Source organism: Ochotona princeps, chromosome X (genome assembly GCF_030435755.1).
Source record: "Ochotona princeps isolate mOchPri1 chromosome X, mOchPri1.hap1, whole genome shotgun sequence".
Classification (NCBI taxonomy): domain Eukaryota; kingdom Metazoa; phylum Chordata; class Mammalia; order Lagomorpha; family Ochotonidae; genus Ochotona; species Ochotona princeps.
Window position 1 is genome coordinate 79,299,722 of NC_080865.1, and position 19,791 is coordinate 79,319,512.

A 19,791-nucleotide genomic window follows, 5' to 3' on the forward strand; every position below is an offset into this window, starting at 1 on the left:
GGAACATATAAATACTTGTGGAACAAATACTTGAGGAACATATTAAGATTATGTAAGTAAAATAAGCAAACAAAGAAAAAGATAGGAACCCAACCAAATACCTTCATTCAACACTCTGAATAATAGGGGCAAAATTCCTTGGGCTTTATCACCCATAGTTGATCTAAGATAAATGATGCTGATGAAGGCAAAGTTTTGCTCTGACTTCTACACTGCACAAAGTTAATTCAAATTCAACTCCTCTACATATCATACTCAGTTCTTGTTTAGCTATGAAACAAATGCAAAGATATAGCCTTGGTATGACAGAGGAAATTGGAAAATCTTAATTGGCGAGACATACAAGGCAGGAAAAGCCTACACAACAAAGCTGAGGAGAATTAAAAGCAAGTATCTATTGGTCTTCCCCACAGAAGGTATACTCCTTCAATGTTCTTCTACACAATTTGAATTTGCAGATGGCAGAATGATCACTCAGCTAAAATGTTTAATTATGAGTAATGATGAAACACTTTGACTTTCACAGTCTTTTAGCTTGTTTTAACTTCTCAGAAAAACATGGGAGATTCTGCTGTGGGCTAGATCGGGCCTAAGATTTCTTCCCTAGGTTCTTGTCTCTTTCTTGAAAAGCATTTTAAGTACAAGCACAAATATCACAGACACTGTGGGCCTGTTCAGGAACCAAGTGGGCCAAAAAGCACAAGGTGGAAGAGGAAGAGGGAAGGAGAGAATGAAGGAGAGAATGAAGGAGAGAAGGAGGGAGAGAGGGAGGAAGGTATGGAAAGAGCGGGAGGGAGGGAAAGATTTCTGTCTTCAGACCTCCCTATCCACAGGAAGAGAGAGCACTCTTCTCCACCGGCAGGCTTCTTTAGTCTGGAGAAGGGAGTGGCTACGCAATGCCCCCTCCAGGCCCCAGGTGGGGGGAAGCACTTCCTGGGCAAGGCCGACTGTATTACAGAGGGCAGAGGAGATATGATTTCTAGCTCATTACCTGCCTGTTCCATTTCACTTCAAGACGCAGAAAATATATGAGAATGAACACAATCATGAAGCAAAGCTTAAATCCCATAGGATTAAAGATCCTAGTAGCTCTAGCTCCTAATTACAATCAGATCCTTAACTGAAATCATTATTCAAAGTTTGGTTCAGCTGATTAATAGCTCCAAGTAAATGTGCCTGTTATCTTCTTAGAGAGAATAGACCCAATTATTCAAATGTCTATTGAGTACCTATTGTGTGCACATCTCCCTCTGCAAGTCAGAAGAAAAGAAAGAAGAAAGGAGATGGATAAGCTCAGGCCAGCAGCTTCACTGCGACTTAATGAGGGGTAAGAGTTTCTCCAGGAAGGAATAAATAAGATTACCTCATGTAAAGGTTATATTTCAAGAATGCCTTAAAGGATAAGTAGAAGAGATGGAAATCAACGTCAGAGAAACAGGTGAGCTGAGCATAAGACATGAAACCCTGAGAACGCATGGAATAAGCAAAGCACAATAGTTATGCATTTCATATAGTGTGAGGCAGGGCTCTTCATGGGGCATTAGTGAGGTTAGAGATATTAGCAGAGATGGGTGGCGTAGGTTCTTGTCTTCATACAAGAAAGAATTCAGACAGGAGACAGCACTGGTATGCAAAGTAGCAAGGTTTAGAGACCAGAGCAGTGGCAAAGCAAGCTCAGCCTCTACCTGTGGTGCCAGCACCTCAGATGGCTGCAGATTCAACTCTTGGCTGCTCCATCTCCTATCCTGTTCCCTATTAATACACCTGTGAAAATAGTAAAAGATGCCCCAAGTCCTTGGGCACCTGAACCCATATGAAAAACCTGGAAGAGTTTCATGGCTTTTGACCAGCCCAGCTCCAGCTGCTGCAGCCTTTTAGGAAGTAAACCAGTGAATGGGAAATCTCAATCTCAATCTCTCTCTCTCTCTCTCTCCCCCCCCCCCCCTCTCTCTCTCTCTCACACACACACACACACACACACACACACTCACTCTCTCCTTTAAATTTCTGTTTCAAATCAAATGAAATAAGTATTAAGATTTATTTTGATAAGAAAGGCAGTTTTATAGAGAGAAGGACAGAGAAAGATTTTCCATCTGCTGGTTCACTCCCTAAATGGCCGCAACAGCTGGAGATGAGCTGATCCGAAGCCAGCTGCCAGGAGCTTCATGGTTTCCCACACAGCCACAGGATCCCAAGGTTCTGGGCCATCCTCCACTATTTTCCCAGGCCACAAACAAGGAGCTGGATCAGAAGTGGAGCAGCCAGGACACCAACCTATGCTCTTATGGGATGTTAGCACTTGTAGACAGATGAGCCAGTTGAGTTATCACACCAGCCCCAATATGAAATCTTTAAAAATAAATGTAGCAATATTTAATGGGCTAGGGCATCTGTCAGAAGGCATGGGCACCTGTGCAGACAGAACCTGAGAACAAGTGCCCATTCAGACTAGGGAAAGCAAGGTGACATGGTGTGATGGAGAGAATACACCTAACAGGCAAGGTGTGTGGCTCAGGATAGAACTGAGAGCTGGGCTCACAGTCTGCACAGAGCAGGGCATCTGCTGATTGGGGTCCAGTGCTTTCCACTGTTCCTCCTCCCCCTCCTTCCTCTTCTCCAGACCAAAGGGTCTGCTGGGTGCGCCTAGGTAACGGTGCTGCCAGGGCTTCTCCACTCAGGGCTGTCAGACTCGCACACTGTCAGACTCCCTTGCAATGTCCTCCTTGGAGGGAGGCTGGGAAGGCTCAATTATCCAGTGCTATTTGATGGGTAACCCATTTAGGGCTGAGGACAGAGGATTCTCCAGAGGAGCTCTCCTAGGGGGTGCAGGGAAGGCTGGGACCATTATGAGTATCGGAAAATGAAGCAGTGATAGCGCAAGGACACAAGCCACAGTCATAGGCTTTTCAGACAGTAACTACTGTCAATCTCCCCAGGCACTCCTGCCCTGTACTCCAAAGGAGCAGCCTAACCTGGGCCATGTTTCAGCCACCCACCACCACCCTCTGCATTCCTTTCCAGCCGCCTTGCCCCTAGAGAGGAAAAACCTACTAAGTATGAAATGCCCATGGAAAGCTAACTTGGCTCTGACCACTCCCCCCGCTCTGTGAGCTCCCTACCTCTCTGAACACTCCCAAGCCCCTTAAGCTATAAAAGGCTAGGCCTACTGAACAACTGAGCCACTGCCCTGCACTGTCTCTCTGTGCATGTGCTGGCAGTTGGCCACTCTCTGTGAATTTACTTCTTTTTAATGATCAATTTTCCTGTGAATTTGCATCCATATCCCTTCTGTTTCATGCTTTTTTCCCAAGTGGAAGGACTCAGTACTGTGAAACACAGGCTGCTTATAAGGTGTGCTCCATGGATGCTATGGTTTCCTTAGGCCCTGCTCACATATGTAGGCTAATTTCTAATGTCCTAACAGAGATATGGTTAAAAGTGATCTCCAGAAGATGATTATACATAATAACAAGGTGTCAAGACTTTGCATTGAAAGCTATGGGAAGCTATTACATGATTTTAAACACAGATTGACATAACTAAAATTACATTATAGGGAAAAAATTGTCGTAGGAATCACAGGAAAGTTAGGCCTGCGGGGAATTAAATTTGTTGTTGAAGAACAACTTCAATAATTGTGACAAAGTGCAGCACTGAAATCCATCACTACATTATCCTGAATTCCCACTTTTCTCAGTAGCCTAGAGTTAAGAAATAGTGAAAGTACGAGCTATTAGGATGGGTCAATGGGAGAGCAGTAGGGTGAAAAAAATTAAAGCCAATGACAAACTATGGTCTAAGTGATAAAGTATGGTGGCCAAGATGTTAATGAAATGAAGTTAAGCAACATGAAGAATAAGAGAAATAGTGAAGTTCCAAATGCAGAATGTGGTACAACTGATTCACCCCACCAAAGAACTGAGAGCTAATAAATGATGTCTCTTGAAACTGTTACATTTGCGGCTACATAGTGATAAAGAACTAGCACAAGGTAACAGAAAGACCACAGATCAAAGAAGCAATTGTATTGAGATGACAAGAACGACCAGGATAACAAACTGTAATATATTAGCAAGATAGTGGAGTTTAACACTTCGAGGTAGAGTAGTTCTGTTTTACTGAGAAGAAATGGGGAAAACATTGTCAAAACAGTGGGCCTCCAAATACAGTCATGCATGTTGCAGACTACAAAACACAGCACCACTACCATAACAGACATTGTCATGTAGTCATACATTTACCCGAACAATCTTCTAGCATAAAAAAATCAAGTGCCTTGAGGAAGGAATGTGTCCTAAATGACAAAGAAGTGCCATATGAGCTAGCCAATACTGCCAAGCAAAAAGGTCAAATGTAGTAGAGTCAGATGGCCTGAATTCCAGTTGTAGGGTGATGAGTGACTGAGGATAGCAGAGTCGCGTTCTGACCTGGGCTCCATGGAGCCAGGAGGATAGCATGGGAAAGTAGAGGTAACGCAATTATTCTTTCAATCAGATCATCCAATGTATAATACACAGTTAATCATCCCCCCCAAAAATGCTTAAATGTGAAAATAACTAGTTTTAATTCATATATATGTATATATAAATCTATGCAAATATTTTAATTCTTACACACTTCAGTTGTGTGACTTACAAGATAACTACTGATTACCTTTATTTTCTATAGGACACAAAACAGAGGTTCCAGAGTTAAATCTGCTTCTTAAGGCCATGCACTTAGTAACTGGTGAGGCTACAAGTGAGAGTTGTATCTTTCTCTTTCATCTCTGCAAAGACACCCTCCAAGAACAGAAAATAAGTAAGCCACCTGCATTTTAATAAGTTGGTGCCTTCACTCTGCACACCTATAGCCACAGTAGTGTTGCCACAGTGTACAGTCTACTAGGAGGCTCATCCTTTTTTCTCATCTGTGCCCACCCTTAAAGCCCTTTTCTCTCAGTGGGCCATCTCTCAGTGTATTACTCCTCCCGTCCAAAGACAGAAAAGTGAGTTATTTCAAGTATGTGCCTCCTCAGGGGCTGTACCACAGTGGGGAGAAGTCCAGCAGGCAATTGGAGGAATTTGCACGACACAGATGATTGGCTCTACTCAGAACACTGCCTTTGGATGTCCTGACTGACAGTTTCAGAAAGCAACCTGGAGCCTGTTTAAAAAGACACTTAGTTGGACCAGCACTATGGCTCAACAAGCTAATCCTCTGCCTACTAGCATCAGCTCATGTCCCAGCCACTGCATTTCCCACCCAGCTTCCTACGTATGGCCTAGGAAATTAGCAGAGGCCTGCAATATTGGGTTCTCAGTTCTCTGCACTCAACTCACAAGCTTGCAAACACACAGAGAATGTCACTGGCCTCCCCAGAGCCCCAAGGTTTAAGCAGCCAGCTCTTTAGAAACAGTATGAACTTGGGAACTAACATTACTGGACTCCAGGCTAAACATACACACCTCTTGTAATGCAAACCACAACATATGTGAAAATGCAACTTGGTGATAAAAGTAATGTTCTTCGTTGTCTTTTCTTTATAATACCTCAAATTCCCTCTCCTTTACAGATTACTTCACCATATTCAGGCTGAAAAAGTTCAGTTGGATTTGGGGAAATATAAATTTATGTTCTTATTGCTAACATCTAGGTTGGAACAAACACGTATAAATATGACTTATATTTTTCAACCTGTTTTTCTAGTCTCTTGTAGAGATTTAAGAGTCATGAACTTTGGCTACTGGTAAAATCATATTTTGGATCTTTGTTCTATTTCTCCAGGTGATTAACATTCTGCACTCATTTTAGAATGTCTGAACATTCTCATTGTGGTGTTTTGACAAAGCATGCAACTGTATTCACATGATAATAGGCATGTGGAATGCCAGCAATGTACTATTTGGGGTAATAATTTCTTGGATTATTACCAAGATAATTCCAAAGCACAAAACCTATTTCTAAATGTGCTGAGTAAACCAGTAGATGCAGTGCCAAACTTTTAGCCAACTGTCATCACCAATCACTTCAATTTTAGTGAAAAGAAGGACTCTGTCCACTTTTGCTTGCTTAAGCAGATCAAGGATGATTCATGACCACTTTTCTGTGCCTTTCTTTCTCTCTATAACTCTCTCAATAATAAATAAATATATATATGTATTTAATTATTTTTATTGGAAAGGCAGATTTACAAAGAAGAGGAGAGACAGATATTCCATCCACTGGTTCACTCCACGGGTGGCCCCAGCAGCCGGAGCTGAGCTGGTTTGAAGCCGGGAGCGTCTTCCAGGTCTGCCACGCGGGTGCGGGGTCCCGAGGCTCTGGGTCGTCCTCGACTGCTTTCCCAGGCTACGGGCAGGGAGTTGGATGGGGAGTGAAGCGGCTAGGGCGTGAGCCGGCACCCATATGGGACCCCAGTGTTTGCAAGGGGAGAATCAGCCAATTGAGCCATCACACCAGGCCGATAAAACTAATCATTTTTAAAAAGACATTTCAGATAAAAATCAATGAAAAGGCAATACTGTTAGCCTTGCTCAAAAATACGGAACTTCGGCCTATTCAAGAGAAACTGAGTGACATTTCACAAATAACTGACAAGTACTCATCACACATGCCAGGTCACGAAAGACGAAGAAGGAATGCGGAGTTGTAACAGATGGAGAAGTCTCAGGAGACAGTACTAAATTCAAGGTGGGACACTACGCTGGTCCAGAAGAGAAAAAGGACACAAAGAAGGAAGGTATGACAAAATGTAAATAAGGCCACTGGCTTAGCTAATCCTACCACAACATACTTAATTTTCCAGTTTCGAAGATTGCATTTTGCTTATACAATCACCATAGTATTAAGTACTACGTTAAAGAAAGCTGCAGCACAGCCCTGGCCGTTGCAGCCATTTGGGGAGTGAACCAGCCGACAGAAGATCACTCTTTCTGTGTTCTTCCCACTCTATCTGCAAGTCTGCCTTCTCATTAAATACAAATTTTTTTAAAAAAAGAAACAAAAAAAAAGATTCATGACCACATGATCACATGTACAATCCAGAGATGTGGCTTGGCTTACCAACAAAATCACTGTTTGATAAACAAATATATATACATATCTACATATACATATATATATACATATATACATATACATATATCTTAGCCTGTTCCAGTTTTCTTTATTCAAGAGATTAAAAAAATGTAGGCATATGGTTAGGTGTTATCAGGCCAACTCTGACAAGAAAAGCTAGACTTTCTGATTTGCTTGTCATGGATTCAAATGATCTACCAGCAGGTTCCAGTTGAAGGAATTTTATTTTAATGATTTTAAAGGGAAAATAGAGGGCTATGAACAAAACAAGAATTATATGTACGATTGATTTTATTTGAGTTCAGTGTTTGAGGAAAATTACACCTGGCCTCAATACCTCAAACTATCTACCAATATGTGTAGCTCCTTGGCCTGCAGTCAAGAAAAGCAGGAGCAAAAGAGGGCAAAGGGGTTATAGTGCTGCCAACATTTATGTCTTTTGTAACACCTGCTAAAGTACTTCACCTTGACCCATGTGCACCAGCAGTTAAGTCGGATGAGGACAGACCATCAACCATTTTGGTATATGCGACTCGTGATTCTGAATGCATTTGAGCCTCAATCATTTCTTTGTTCGGAGCTGAAGGAAAAGAGTATTTATACATAAGCTGCTCTTGGTCCAAAAAACCCGATTTCCATACCTATGAATGACCCAATTTATAGTTTCACAAAAATGACTTATCCTTGGCAAAAAGAATATACATCACCCAACAAAGAGGCTGATTCAAGAATGAGTCCCCAGCACAACTGGTTCAGAAGGCAAATGGGGAACAGATTCCTGTGTTGAAAGCATAAAAGGTTGCTTGAAATCGTTTGTGTTTCTCTCCTCCTTTCTCTCACTGTCCTCCACCAATCGTCTACCCACACCTCACAAACACTCACTCATAACTTATGCAGACACCAGAGGTTCTCACACTCACTTGTATTTGCTCACAAACATTAGAATATGCACAAATACAATAGATTCCTATCTGCCTACATCATACACCTGCTAAGCCACACAAATACCATATACTATTTTAATTTATATGAAGGAAACATATTGCATACAGTTAGAAAAGAGAATTATACTTCCCACTCTCCCTCCTCCATTTTTAATTTCTGTGATGATATAAATTTGATTCACTTTATAATCACAGTCTTAAGGCATCACTAACTGTAATGTTCCACCAGTGAAACATAGAAAGATCACTGTTCTACTAGAATATTGACAAGGATTATACATAATAATCAAGACACAAAGATGTCAGCTTCATTGCTATACTTTGCAATTTTTGTATTCTGTTCTAGCTACTGCATATATGAAAAAAACACATTTATCTTTTGGGGATTGGCATATATTGCTAAGCAACCATTCTCCAGCTACATCCATTTTATTATAAAAGACAGGGTTTTGTTTCTCTTTTATGGCTGAGTAGTACTTTGTCAGATATATACCAAAGTATCTTTATCCTGTTGTCAGTTGATAGACATCTGGGTGGATTTCGTATCTTAGCTCTATGAATTGAGATGCTATACAGAAAACTCTTTCATATACTGCTTTCATTTCCTTTGGGTAAATCCCCAAGAGTGGGATGACTAGAATATTCCGTAGATTTTAAGATACCTGAAAAATCTCCATGCTGTCTTCCATAATGATTGTACTAATTTACATTCCCACCAACAGTGGATTAATATTCTTTTTATTCCACATCCTCAGCAGTATTTGTTCTTTTGCTCGTTTTATTTCTGAATGATGGCCATTCAATTGGGTTGAACTGACATTTCATTATGATTTTTACTTACATTTTTCTTGAAGGCTTATGATTCTGAGCACCTTTTCATGCATCTATTGGCCATTTGTATTTCTTCCTTTGAAAACTGTTCATGTCTTATTCTATATAATTGGACTATTCAATATGTTGTTACTGAGTTTCTTGAACTCCTTACACATTTTAGGTATTCATCCTTTATCAGACGTATAGTTTGCAAATATTTTCTCCCTACTGTTGGTTGTCTCTTCACTTTTTTTGAGTGACTATTCACCAGCTTAGAAACTTCTTAGCTTGATGTAATTCTGTGGGCAATCACCCCAGGCCCCTGCCCTGCTGCCTGGAGGGCGTGGCTTAAACCTAACCTTCCCCGTGGCCTGAGGCACAGCCTTCTGGCCTACAGGTGGAGTGTGACTTCCAACATGGCTAGAAGGTCAATGGAAGCATACCTGAACATGACCTCTGACATCACCAGAAGATCTAGGGAGATAGACGTGTCATAAAGCCAATTACAGCGTCTTTGGTGGGCGTGGAGTTTGCCGGAAGGCTCCCTTCTGCCCTCCCCTTCCTTAACCTTTAAAATCTGTAACCTGTGCGTAATAAAGCGGACATGCCTCACCAGCTTGTCTCCTGTGGTTCTTGTGGCCAAAGGCCACCCTCTGGCTCACCCTCGGTGACCTTGGGGCCTGCTGGCAAGGCTAAACCCCGAGATAATTCCATTTGCCTATTTTTGTTTTTATTGCCGATTCTTCTGAGTTTTTCCCAAAAGGAGCTCTTGCCTATGCCAATATCCTGCAGTATTCCCCCATATCGTCTTATAGTAATTGCTGGCTTCAGGTTTTAAATTTAGATCCTTGACCCCTCTTGCACTCACTCATCCACACTCATAAACACCACCCAAGTGCTCACTTACATGGAACTCAGAGTATGTTTCTTCTTTTCTACCAAACACAGCATGATGCTTGTGACTGCTTTTTCCTTTCTGTTTTGAGTCTCCCACTTGATCTGTACAAATTTATTTAGTTTCTTGCACTTTGTAAAGTTGCCTTAGTACTAGCAACCTACTTCACCCCTGTCTCTGGAGCCAAATTCATAAGCTATAGCATGACTGCTAGGGCTTCTGGTAGATGGGAAAAGAAGGGATGGAAATATCCTCTTCTTTTCACCCCTTTTCCAGATAAAACTTTGGAATAAGAACAAGGTCAGTGAATGGTTATTTTATCACGTTCGAGTAGCAAGGCAACTTTTCAATATATCTTGGCCACTGAACATGTGCTGACATCAGTTCCCAGGGATGAATGGAAAACTGATACACTTCTAAAAGATGTCTTCAACATATATTTGTAAAGTGCTCTTTTCATTTTTAAATTTAATTTTAATCATCTAATAACTAATTTTCCTTTGACACTATGACAATATATGCATCACCTTATTTTATGCTGCTAATGTTTAATATAGCTGCTATAAATCTGCTTAATTAAGAGATGAAGAAACCAAGATTCACATAGATTAAGTCATGTAGAGGGAAGAAAACTAATTAATCATTAACTCTCTCCTCCTCACATCCTTTCTTGCCATTCAGTTCATAAAAAGAATTATTATTTTGACTGATTGATATCCATGATGATATGTAACCAACATTTTTTTTTAGATGTGATAACTGTATAAAAAAAATCCCATGTGTGCCAAGACATTCATTGACAATGGTAAAGTAGCCATGATCTCTCCCCTAAACCTGGTCATGTTGTTCTCTTCTGCCTTTCCAGTATTCATCATCATCTCATGTTTCCTTAGATGCGAGTTTGCTTCAGACTACAGCATAAATGGCAACTAAGCTTGATTTGGGTGCTAGTTAGGAATTATCCAGCATTAACATAGTTAAATAAAACCTTGTACCTTGCTTCTCACCAAGGAGGGATGACTAGGTCTAAGCAACTTGAAGGCATTCCTGTCATGCTTCCTAGCTCTATACTCCCTGAGTTGCATTCACACTGGTGTTCGTTTTGATTTTAAACCACAGTGGGCACTTCCCTGTTATGGGGCCATTTCTTACCTCAGTTCCTTGCCTGGCATGATCTTTAGTACACCCCAACCTTACGTTATAAGATCCTTTTGTCCTTTAAATATCAAACTAAATATTACTGTGCGTAGTTATTTTCTTCATCACCCCTCCCTCCCTATTCTTTTGGAGCCCCTTATTTGGTTACTTTTACAGCACTTACTCTACTTTTACATTTTGATTGGCCTTTTATTTTGTTTTCTCCACTAGAATGTATGCTCCAAGAAAATACGAACGTTTCTCCCTGGGTTGCCATTGTGTCCCAAACATCTAGTGCATAATAACACGTAGACTGACATTAAATATCAAAAGTGACTTATCACATGGATTAACATTTAAACAAACACATAACTTGCTGAAGTCACAGACATAAAATGGCACAGATAGCATCAAAATTCCCAAAACAGCAAGTTAGAATTGAAACGCCAGATTTTTATTTTCTAACTCCAAAGCCTTCAGAAAGGGTATGATTCCATGAACTAATACATGGTGAATATCTATTGTTTGCCAAGCTTTCTGAAAAACCTTAGACACAAAGAGATGATAAAGGCAAGACTCTGCCATTGAAAAGTTCAATTTATTGCCAAAAAACTTCACAAGTAATTCATTCATCCATCAATCCAACAAATATTTATTCAGTGCCTATTTACTGTCAGACTCATGAGAGAGAAGAAAGAATCCTAGCCCAGACAAAGCCCAATTTCTATTATGGCAGTTCTCTATCAGAAATGCACATCCAGTTTTTCTAGAGACATATTTAAAATGGGCATGCATTAGCAGTACCCTCCTCCCCCAAAAGTTATGAGTCTATGAGTGTGGGATGATTATCTTAATTTGCTTAAAAGCTGCATGGCTGATTTGAATTCACAGCCCAGCTTATAAATCACTGAGCTAGTAGAATGTGATGTGATAATATATTATCTTGGAAGGACAAATAAAATGTTGCAGAAATAGCATGACAAAAATATCCATAAGGGACGTATAATTGGAGTTGGTTATTTGGCATGAGTTAAATGAGTCAGGCCTTTGGCCTCAATATATGACCTGCTGGGGTACCTGGGCTTGATTTCCAACTCTAATCCTGATTTCAGCTTCTCTGAATGAATATGAAGCAGATGAAGGCTCAAGCAGTTGTATTCTTAAGACAGATGAAAGATCAGTTACTTCAAAAACAAACATAAGTCAAATTATTTACAAGTTTCTTTAGAATTCGGAACAGATGCACACTGGATTTTAGAAGCCACTAGGAACGATACTTTTCAAACTTGTTCTTGCGGATCTTGCTAAGATGCAAAATCTGACTCAGCAGGTCCTAGGTGGAGCCTGAGAGTTGGCTTTCCTACTATTCTCCAAGATACAGAGGAGTAAGATTTTAGGAGTGTGGGAAAGAATACTGACCTTCCAAGGTAAAGAATAAAAAAATTAGTATGTCAACAGAAAGCCGCATTGCCAAAGCAGATCAAAGATCATCAATGTATACAGAGACCAAGTCTGTAGCTATTTCTCCAGGCATATCATAGCAAAATCAATACCTATAGTAGTTTAGCAGAAAGTGCAACAGGATTGCTATATAAAATATATATTTTAATTGTAAAAAATGTATTATTCATTTGAAAGAGTAACAGGGAAGGTGAGAGAGAGCGAGCAATCTGCTGCTTCACTCTTCACATGGCCACAGCGGCTGAGACTGGGCTATGTTGAATTCAGGAGCCAGGAACTTAATGAAGATCTCCCACACAGGTGGAAGGACTTGAGCCATACTCTGCTGCTTTCCCAGGTGATACTAGCAGGGATCTGGACTGGAAGTGGAGTAGCTGGGACATGACCTAGCACCCATATGGGATGCTGGCATTGGAGGCTGCATTTTAACTTGCTAAGCCATAGCGCCAATCCAAACAAAACCCAATCTTGAATCTCAAAAGTTTTTGTATTTACAGGCTCATGGGAGACTTTTTCTCTTTCAATTCACTCTGAAAAGGGAAGGCAGTGATGGCAGATAAAATAGGAACTACTCCTCTGACACTTGATGAACATTTCTTCAACTTCAAAATTATCTCAATTTGGAGTTCAACTCTAAGAAGCAGAATTTCAGAGACTGTCATTTCTCACTCACTGGCCCTGACCAGAAAACAATCTTACTCTGTTATGATATTCAGGAGCTATTTTGCTGATACAAATGAACAAATTTCAAGGCAACTAATATATTACAAACTCTTCTGGAGTTCAAGTACAAATGATGCCACACGATTTTACTTCGACCTCCCAAAATTACACTACTTATATACTATTTCCCTCAACTAATTAGGCATTTGTGAAACAAATTGATCAAAGTAGACATTCAGGTTTAATCTGAATTGTTGTATTTCACCCTCATGGAAATTCTAGCAAAATGTATATTATTAAATCTATTCAAGAAGTTAGGCATTGAAGGTTGAGAATGATAACTCAAAAATCTACATATCTAGCAAAAAGCAGAGCTAGGATCGGAATTTAGATGATCTAACTAGAAAGCTTTGCGATCTATTTTACCGAACTTCTTTCCATAATAAAATATTATATGATTACCCTGTTTCTAGTTACTATGTTAACTAAACATGGGATATTTCTATGACAGCACCTGCTTACTTCACCCTTTAATCAGTGGACATTTGACCTAAAGGCAAACACAGGTTTAAAATGTCTACATCCCATATTGGAGTGCTTGGATCCAACATGTGTTGCTAAGCCTTTGATTCCAGCTTGCCTCTAATTTAGACACTGGGGAGCAGAAATAATAGCTCACAGAGTTGGGTTACCCTGGTCACTGTAGTTAGAGAGCAAACCAACAGATGAGAGCTTTCTCTGGTTTCTCTTTGCTTCCTAAAAACATAATTTTTAAGATTTCCTTTTTAAATTCTAAGTTTATTGTGTGCTTTTAACTTAGCAGGTAGAACACTTGCACTCTATATCAGAGTAGTTGGGTTCAATATCTGGTTCTTGCTCCCGACTCCAGCTTCCTACTAGTAGAGACCTTGGAAGCAGTGTTCACGGCTTACGTGATTGCATTTCTTTCACTGCTGTGGTGCACCTGGGTTGAGTTTCCACATCTTAGCCTTATCCTGGCCTTTTCCTACCTGTTGTGGACATTTAGGGAGTGAATCAGTGGATGGGAGTTCATTCATTCTCTAGCTGTGTCTCTCTCAAAGCAATCAACATTTAAATCTGCTTATGGTATAGTTTTATTTAATTATTTGAAATGGGATTTTTGAAAAATCAGAATAGGATATTAATTTTCAAAGTATAATCCATGGAACAGCAACATCAACATCACCTAGGACCTTGCTGGAAATGAACATGCACAGAGCCTGCACCAAACTTACTGCATTAGAACTATTTGGGGTGGGCCCAAGTATTTATATTCTAATAAAATCCCAATTGGTTCTGACATTGAAGTTTGAGACCCAATGTTCTCCAGATTATGTCAAAGCCAAAGCTCAGTCGTAAAGTTACCATCCTGTCAGGGTAATAATGTAGACAGGATTTGTTTGGTTGTCTTCCTTTAGTTAAAATTCACTAATGTACAAACAGATTTATCCTCTCAAAACTAGGATGAGGGGCTGGCATGGTGGTGTAGTAAGCTAATTCTCTACCCTGTGGCACTGGCATCCCATATGGGCACAGGCTTGTGGCCTGGCTCCACTACTTCTGATCAAGCTTCCTGCTTATGTCCTGGCAAAGCAGAGGAGGATGGCTAAGTCCTTGTGACCCTGTACCTGTAATGGAAATAAGGAAAAAGCTCCTGAGTCCCAGGTTTGAATCAGCTCAGCTCTGGCTATTGTGGCCATTTGGGGTATGAACCCGTCAATGGAAGATGTTTTTGCCTTTCCTTCTCTCTGTAAAATATGCATTTCAAATAAAAATAAATAAAACTTTAAAAGAAAGTAAGATGAGCCTTCGGGAGAGTCTCCACTAAAAGTAATAATTAACAGAATATCAGAATTATGACTCTTACCTAATTGTAACTTTGTACGCATTAACCAATCCTCATCTCCCATTTTACCACATTAGCCATTCTCTGGTAACTGTTATTTTATTACACAGTAGTGTAACTACAGTAAAAAAAATAAGTAATGAATATTTCAAAATACGTGGCAGAGGGGATTTTGCATTGTCTCATCACAAAGAAATGGTAACACATAAAGTAATAGCTTACAATAATTACCCAGATTTGACTGTTGCATAATATAAACATGTATCAAATAGCATACTAATGTACAATTGTTATGTGTCAATTAAATATTTAACTACAAAAAGTAATAGCTATTTGTCTGAAAAGACCTCACAAAATGATCTGAGCATATCCATTTCTGAAAAAAGTAACTAAAGGATAGTTTATCAATTTCCTTTGCATTTAAATGTGTAAAATAAAAATGTTTCATGTAATTTTAGTTCCGTAAATAAAGACATAATTTTCTGCACAGTGCCCTCATCTACCAATTACATCAAAGAACAAAAGCTTCATGTGATTTCTGCCTTCAAATTTCAATTATATGACTTGATGTTTTGAAGTAATACTTCCCAAATTGTTATTCCTGTCTCTCGTCCAGACTCTCCATTAAAAGCATGAATCAGCTCAGTCTTAAGACCAACCGCCATTCCTTCTTTGTTCATTGCTTCATTCTTTGTTATTTTACTTTCTCTCTTGGGAACAACCTTTCTTTCTACCTCTTCTCACTAAATCTCTCTCTCTTTCAAGGCATAGTTTCCACTTTAAAAAAAAATTAGTTTTATTGCAAAGACAGATTTACAGAGAGAAGGAGAGACAGTAAGAAAAATCTTCTGTCTGCTGGTTCACTCCCCAAGTTGCTACAATCAGCTAGAGTTGAGCTGATCTGAAGCCAGGAGTCAGCATCTGTTTCTGTATCTCTAACATGGGCATAGGGTCCCAAGGATTTGGGCCATCCTCCACTGTCTTCCCAGGCCACAAGCATGGAGCTGGGTGAAAAGTGGAGCAGCCAGGACACCAATCAGTGCCCATATGGCATCCCAAGTTTGCAAGGTGAGGATTTAGCCACTGGGCCATCACACTAGGACCCCTAGCTCTCACTTTTAATCAAATAACCTCACATAGTTAAAAAAGGCTCCAGCTTCTGAGTTAGAAAGACTTCAGTCCCAATCCTAGATCAAATATTTATCATCTTTGTGATCACTAGCAGATTCATTAACTTTAATGTGCCTTGTTTTCCCCTTGTGTAAAATAGATCCAATAAGACAATGTAACCAAATTCACCAACCGATATCTTACTCTTGCTATAACAAGGTTCCTGAGGTTGGGCAACCTATGAAGCAAAGAGGTGTCATGTTTTTCATGTTTTTCTATTTTCACTGATTTATGGCAGCTAATTCATGCAGAGTAAAAGAAGAAAAAGTACCTTATTATGTATGAGTGCAATTGACAACATGGAGTTTGATTGTTGTTAACAGCCCTAGTCTATAATTCTAATGAACATTGGTCTTTCCACTTTTGATTCATTCAGCTGGAGGATTAAGGACATGATCATAAATTTAAAATGCTTAAAATTTTTTTTAACTGAAAGGAACGAAGTGGGGAGGCAGTATCATCATATTCCAGTATCATCAGTCTTAAAATTGTATTTATGAATTACATGAAATGCATTCTCTTTATACTAATAAAAACACTAGTTAAAAAAAATTTATGGGCCCGGCAGCGTGGCCTAGTGGCTAAAGTCCTCGCCTTGAAAGCCCCGGGATCCCATATGGGCGCCAGTTCTAATCCCGGCAGCTCCACTTCCCATCCAGCTCCCTGCTTGTGGCCTGGGAAAGCAGTTGAGGATGGCCCAAGGCTTTGGGACCCTGCACCCGCGTGGGAGACCCCGAGGAGGTTCCTCGTTCCTGGCTTTGGATTGGCGCACAGAACCGGCCTGTTGTGGCTCACTTGGGGAGTGAATCATCGGATGGAAGATCTTCCTCTCTGTCTCTCCTCCTCTCTGTATATCCGGCTTTCCAATAATAATAATAAAAAAAATTTATGTGGGTTAGGATTTCATTAGCTGGAAGGTCCCAATGGATGTGCTGGCACTGACATACTAATAAAGAGGCCTTCTTCTACATCCTAAAATGGCAGAGAAAAGCAAGGGAAATGGCAACATGCATAAAGGAAGAACTTAGCTTCACTTTATAAAAAAAAAAACAGCTCTCTCTAGATAATCACGATGGCAGACTAGGGTAAGGACACGTTTAAACAGAGAAATATTAGCCACTGTGAAGAGAGGGCACATTCCAGGAAATAAGAGAGGACAAAACAACAGCAGAGGTTGTACCTGGAGACTGACAGACACAGGAAAGTAGCAGACACAACGATGTGGTGTTACAGTGACTGATACTCCAGCAGCAGAATGGCGATCTGAACTCCACCAGCAGCCAGAACTAACCAGCAACAAGGTGGGAAGGAATGTAAACCGGGAAATCCAGAGGTGAACCCAAAGAACTGTCCATCCTACTGGTTGGCTTGATTTGACCAGGAGCAGAGACAGAGTGGCATATCCCAGACAGGCAGTGCAGAACAGGGTGGATTTCACACCCCAGTTTGCCTCATAGAGCCTAATCAGGCGCCATTTCATATAAAGAGCCAAAGGCTATTGGGCAGGGCTGCGTGTGTACTGGGCTATGAGTGATTTCATTTCTGGCTCAGTGAACTACAACGACATGGCATCTGACAGATTCCACCCAAGACAGACCCAGGTAGTCTTCAGACCTGATGACCAACAGATCAAGAACTCTAGTAGTGGCACATCAGGAACCATTTTGCACAATGAGGCAAAAGTTTTAGGACAGCAGGGACAACAGTGAGCTGTGCATGTGCTGAGCTCATGAGAACTCACTGAGCTCAGTGCTTTGCACTGGTCCCACAGGAAAATAATACCAACTGCAGCATCATACGGGCCAAAACAGGTCCATGTGGCCCTCAGACCTAATGGCCAACAGGTTCCCGCAAGATCAACACCACCAACAACCTAGCTACATAGGACACCTGGTGTCTCCCTAATCTTGGGACCTACTCCAACCAGAAGTGGGAAAAACATTGTACAGACAACGGTGTAACCTCAGCACAGTATCACAAGAGGTGGAAACAGGTGAGCCAAGAGCTGGGGCTACGGAGACCATGGTGCACTCTAACATAAGAACCCAGACCTGGAACTTGCTGGAGGGAGTGGCACAAGTGACTGCAAACAAAGAGCCACGTACCAACTGCAATAAGTAAAATCAAATGATAGACCTGTGGGTGACACAGCTTAAAAAACCTGCCCTAAGGAGAAAAATCTGATAACCAAAAGTACAATGACCAAGAGTAAAAGAAGAGACAGAGGCACAATGAATATGCCTGCAGATGCCCCAGCAAAGGAGCAAAACCCTTTGCCAACTTCAGAGTTCACTGAGGAAGACATCGAGAAAATGGGGGATACAGAATTCGAAACTCTTGTTATAAAACTTCTTATCTACGAGAAGCATGTAAAGCAGGCACTCAAGGAATTCAGGGAGTATGTCACACTGGAAATGGATCAAATGAAAGCTGATCTATCAGAAATGAAGAGTACAGTGGAGCAAATTAAAAGTGCAGTGAACCTTTCCACCGCGGACAGAGCCAAGGATGCAGGAGGAATGGGGGGGGAGGAGGAAGGCCGCCAATATGCGCTATGTCACCTCCTACCTGCTGGCTGCCCTTGGGGGCAACACATCATCCAGCACCCAGGACATCAGGAAGATCCTGGACAGTGTGGGCATCGAGGCGGACAACGAGAGGCTCAACAAGGTCATCAGTGAGCTCAATGGCAAGAACATCGAGGATGTGATCGCCCAGGGCATCGGCAAACTGGCCAGTGTGCCCGCTGGTGGGGCTGTGGCCATGTCAGCTGCCCCGGGATCCGTGACCCCAGCTGCCAGTGTGGCCCCTGCAGCAGCGGAAGAGAAGGAGAAAAAGGAAGCGTTAGAGGAGTCAGACGACGACATGGGGTTCGGCAGGTTTGACTAGATCCTGCGTTTCCCCGCCCCCCCAATAAAACCTTTTATGTTAAAAAGAAAAAAAAGTGCAGTGGAGAGTCTCCAAAACAGAATGAAGGAGGCAGAAGAAAGAATTTCAAGATTAGAAGATATTTCCTGTCACCAGGGGAGAACAAACAAAAAGCTGGAAGCAGAGCTGGATCAGGCCAAAATGTATTAAAAAATTGAAAGACACTAATAAAAGGCCAAATATGAGTTATGTCCAACAAGGTGCAGAAAGAAGAGCTGGGTTTAAAAATGTATTTAATGAAATCTAGAGATAGAATTGGGAAACAACATCCAGGAAGGGCACAAAACTCCAAACAGGCTTGACCAAAAGCAATCATCACCACGACACATGATAATCAAGCTGTCTTCAACCGAACGTAAGGAAAAGATCCCTAAATGTGCACATAGAAAAAAATCAACTGACATATAAAGGAATTCCAGTGAAACTCACAGGAGACCTCTCACAGGAAATTCTACAGGCCAGAAGAGAATGGAGCCACATATTCCAGACTCTAAAAGCAAAAAAAAAAAAAAAAAAAAAAAAAGTTGGCCCAGATGTGAGGATACAGTGTAGTATGCATCTCTACTTCCAGACAAAGATGGACTCCCAATGCAAAGGTTTACTGTATCTTGACAATAGGATGCCGGACTCTCTGCCATTGTCCATGCCCGCAATGATAGACACATGACTGTGTATGAAGAACTATAGTAATGATATAGGGGAACTCCGTGAGGGGGTAGGAACTGGGGAGGGGATAAGGGATTTCCCATGATCTATGGAACTGTATCATTACATAATAATAAAAAGAAGTAAAATAAGAATAAAAATAAAAATAAAAGCAGCTCTCATACGAATTTACTCACTTCTCTAAA

At 40.9% G+C, this 19,791-nt stretch overlaps 1 protein-coding gene across 1 annotated transcript; it reads left to right on the forward strand.

Moving 5' to 3' along the window:
- The first annotated feature begins 18,559 nt into the window (after window positions 1–18,559).
- LOC101519281 (large ribosomal subunit protein P2-like) lies at window positions 18,560–18,901 on the forward strand. The gene has a single exon (XM_036497890.2). It carries the CDS (start codon window positions 18,560–18,562, stop codon window positions 18,899–18,901), a length of 342 nt encoding a protein of 113 aa, XP_036353783.2.
- Window positions 18,902–19,791: the final 890 nt, after the last annotated feature.

Bases quoted from the DNA above. Each gene is read 5' to 3' on its own strand.
- LOC101519281 (XM_036497890.2), top strand. From the start codon at position 18,560: ATGCGCTATGTCACCTCCTACCTGCTGGCTGCCCTTGGGGGCAACACA.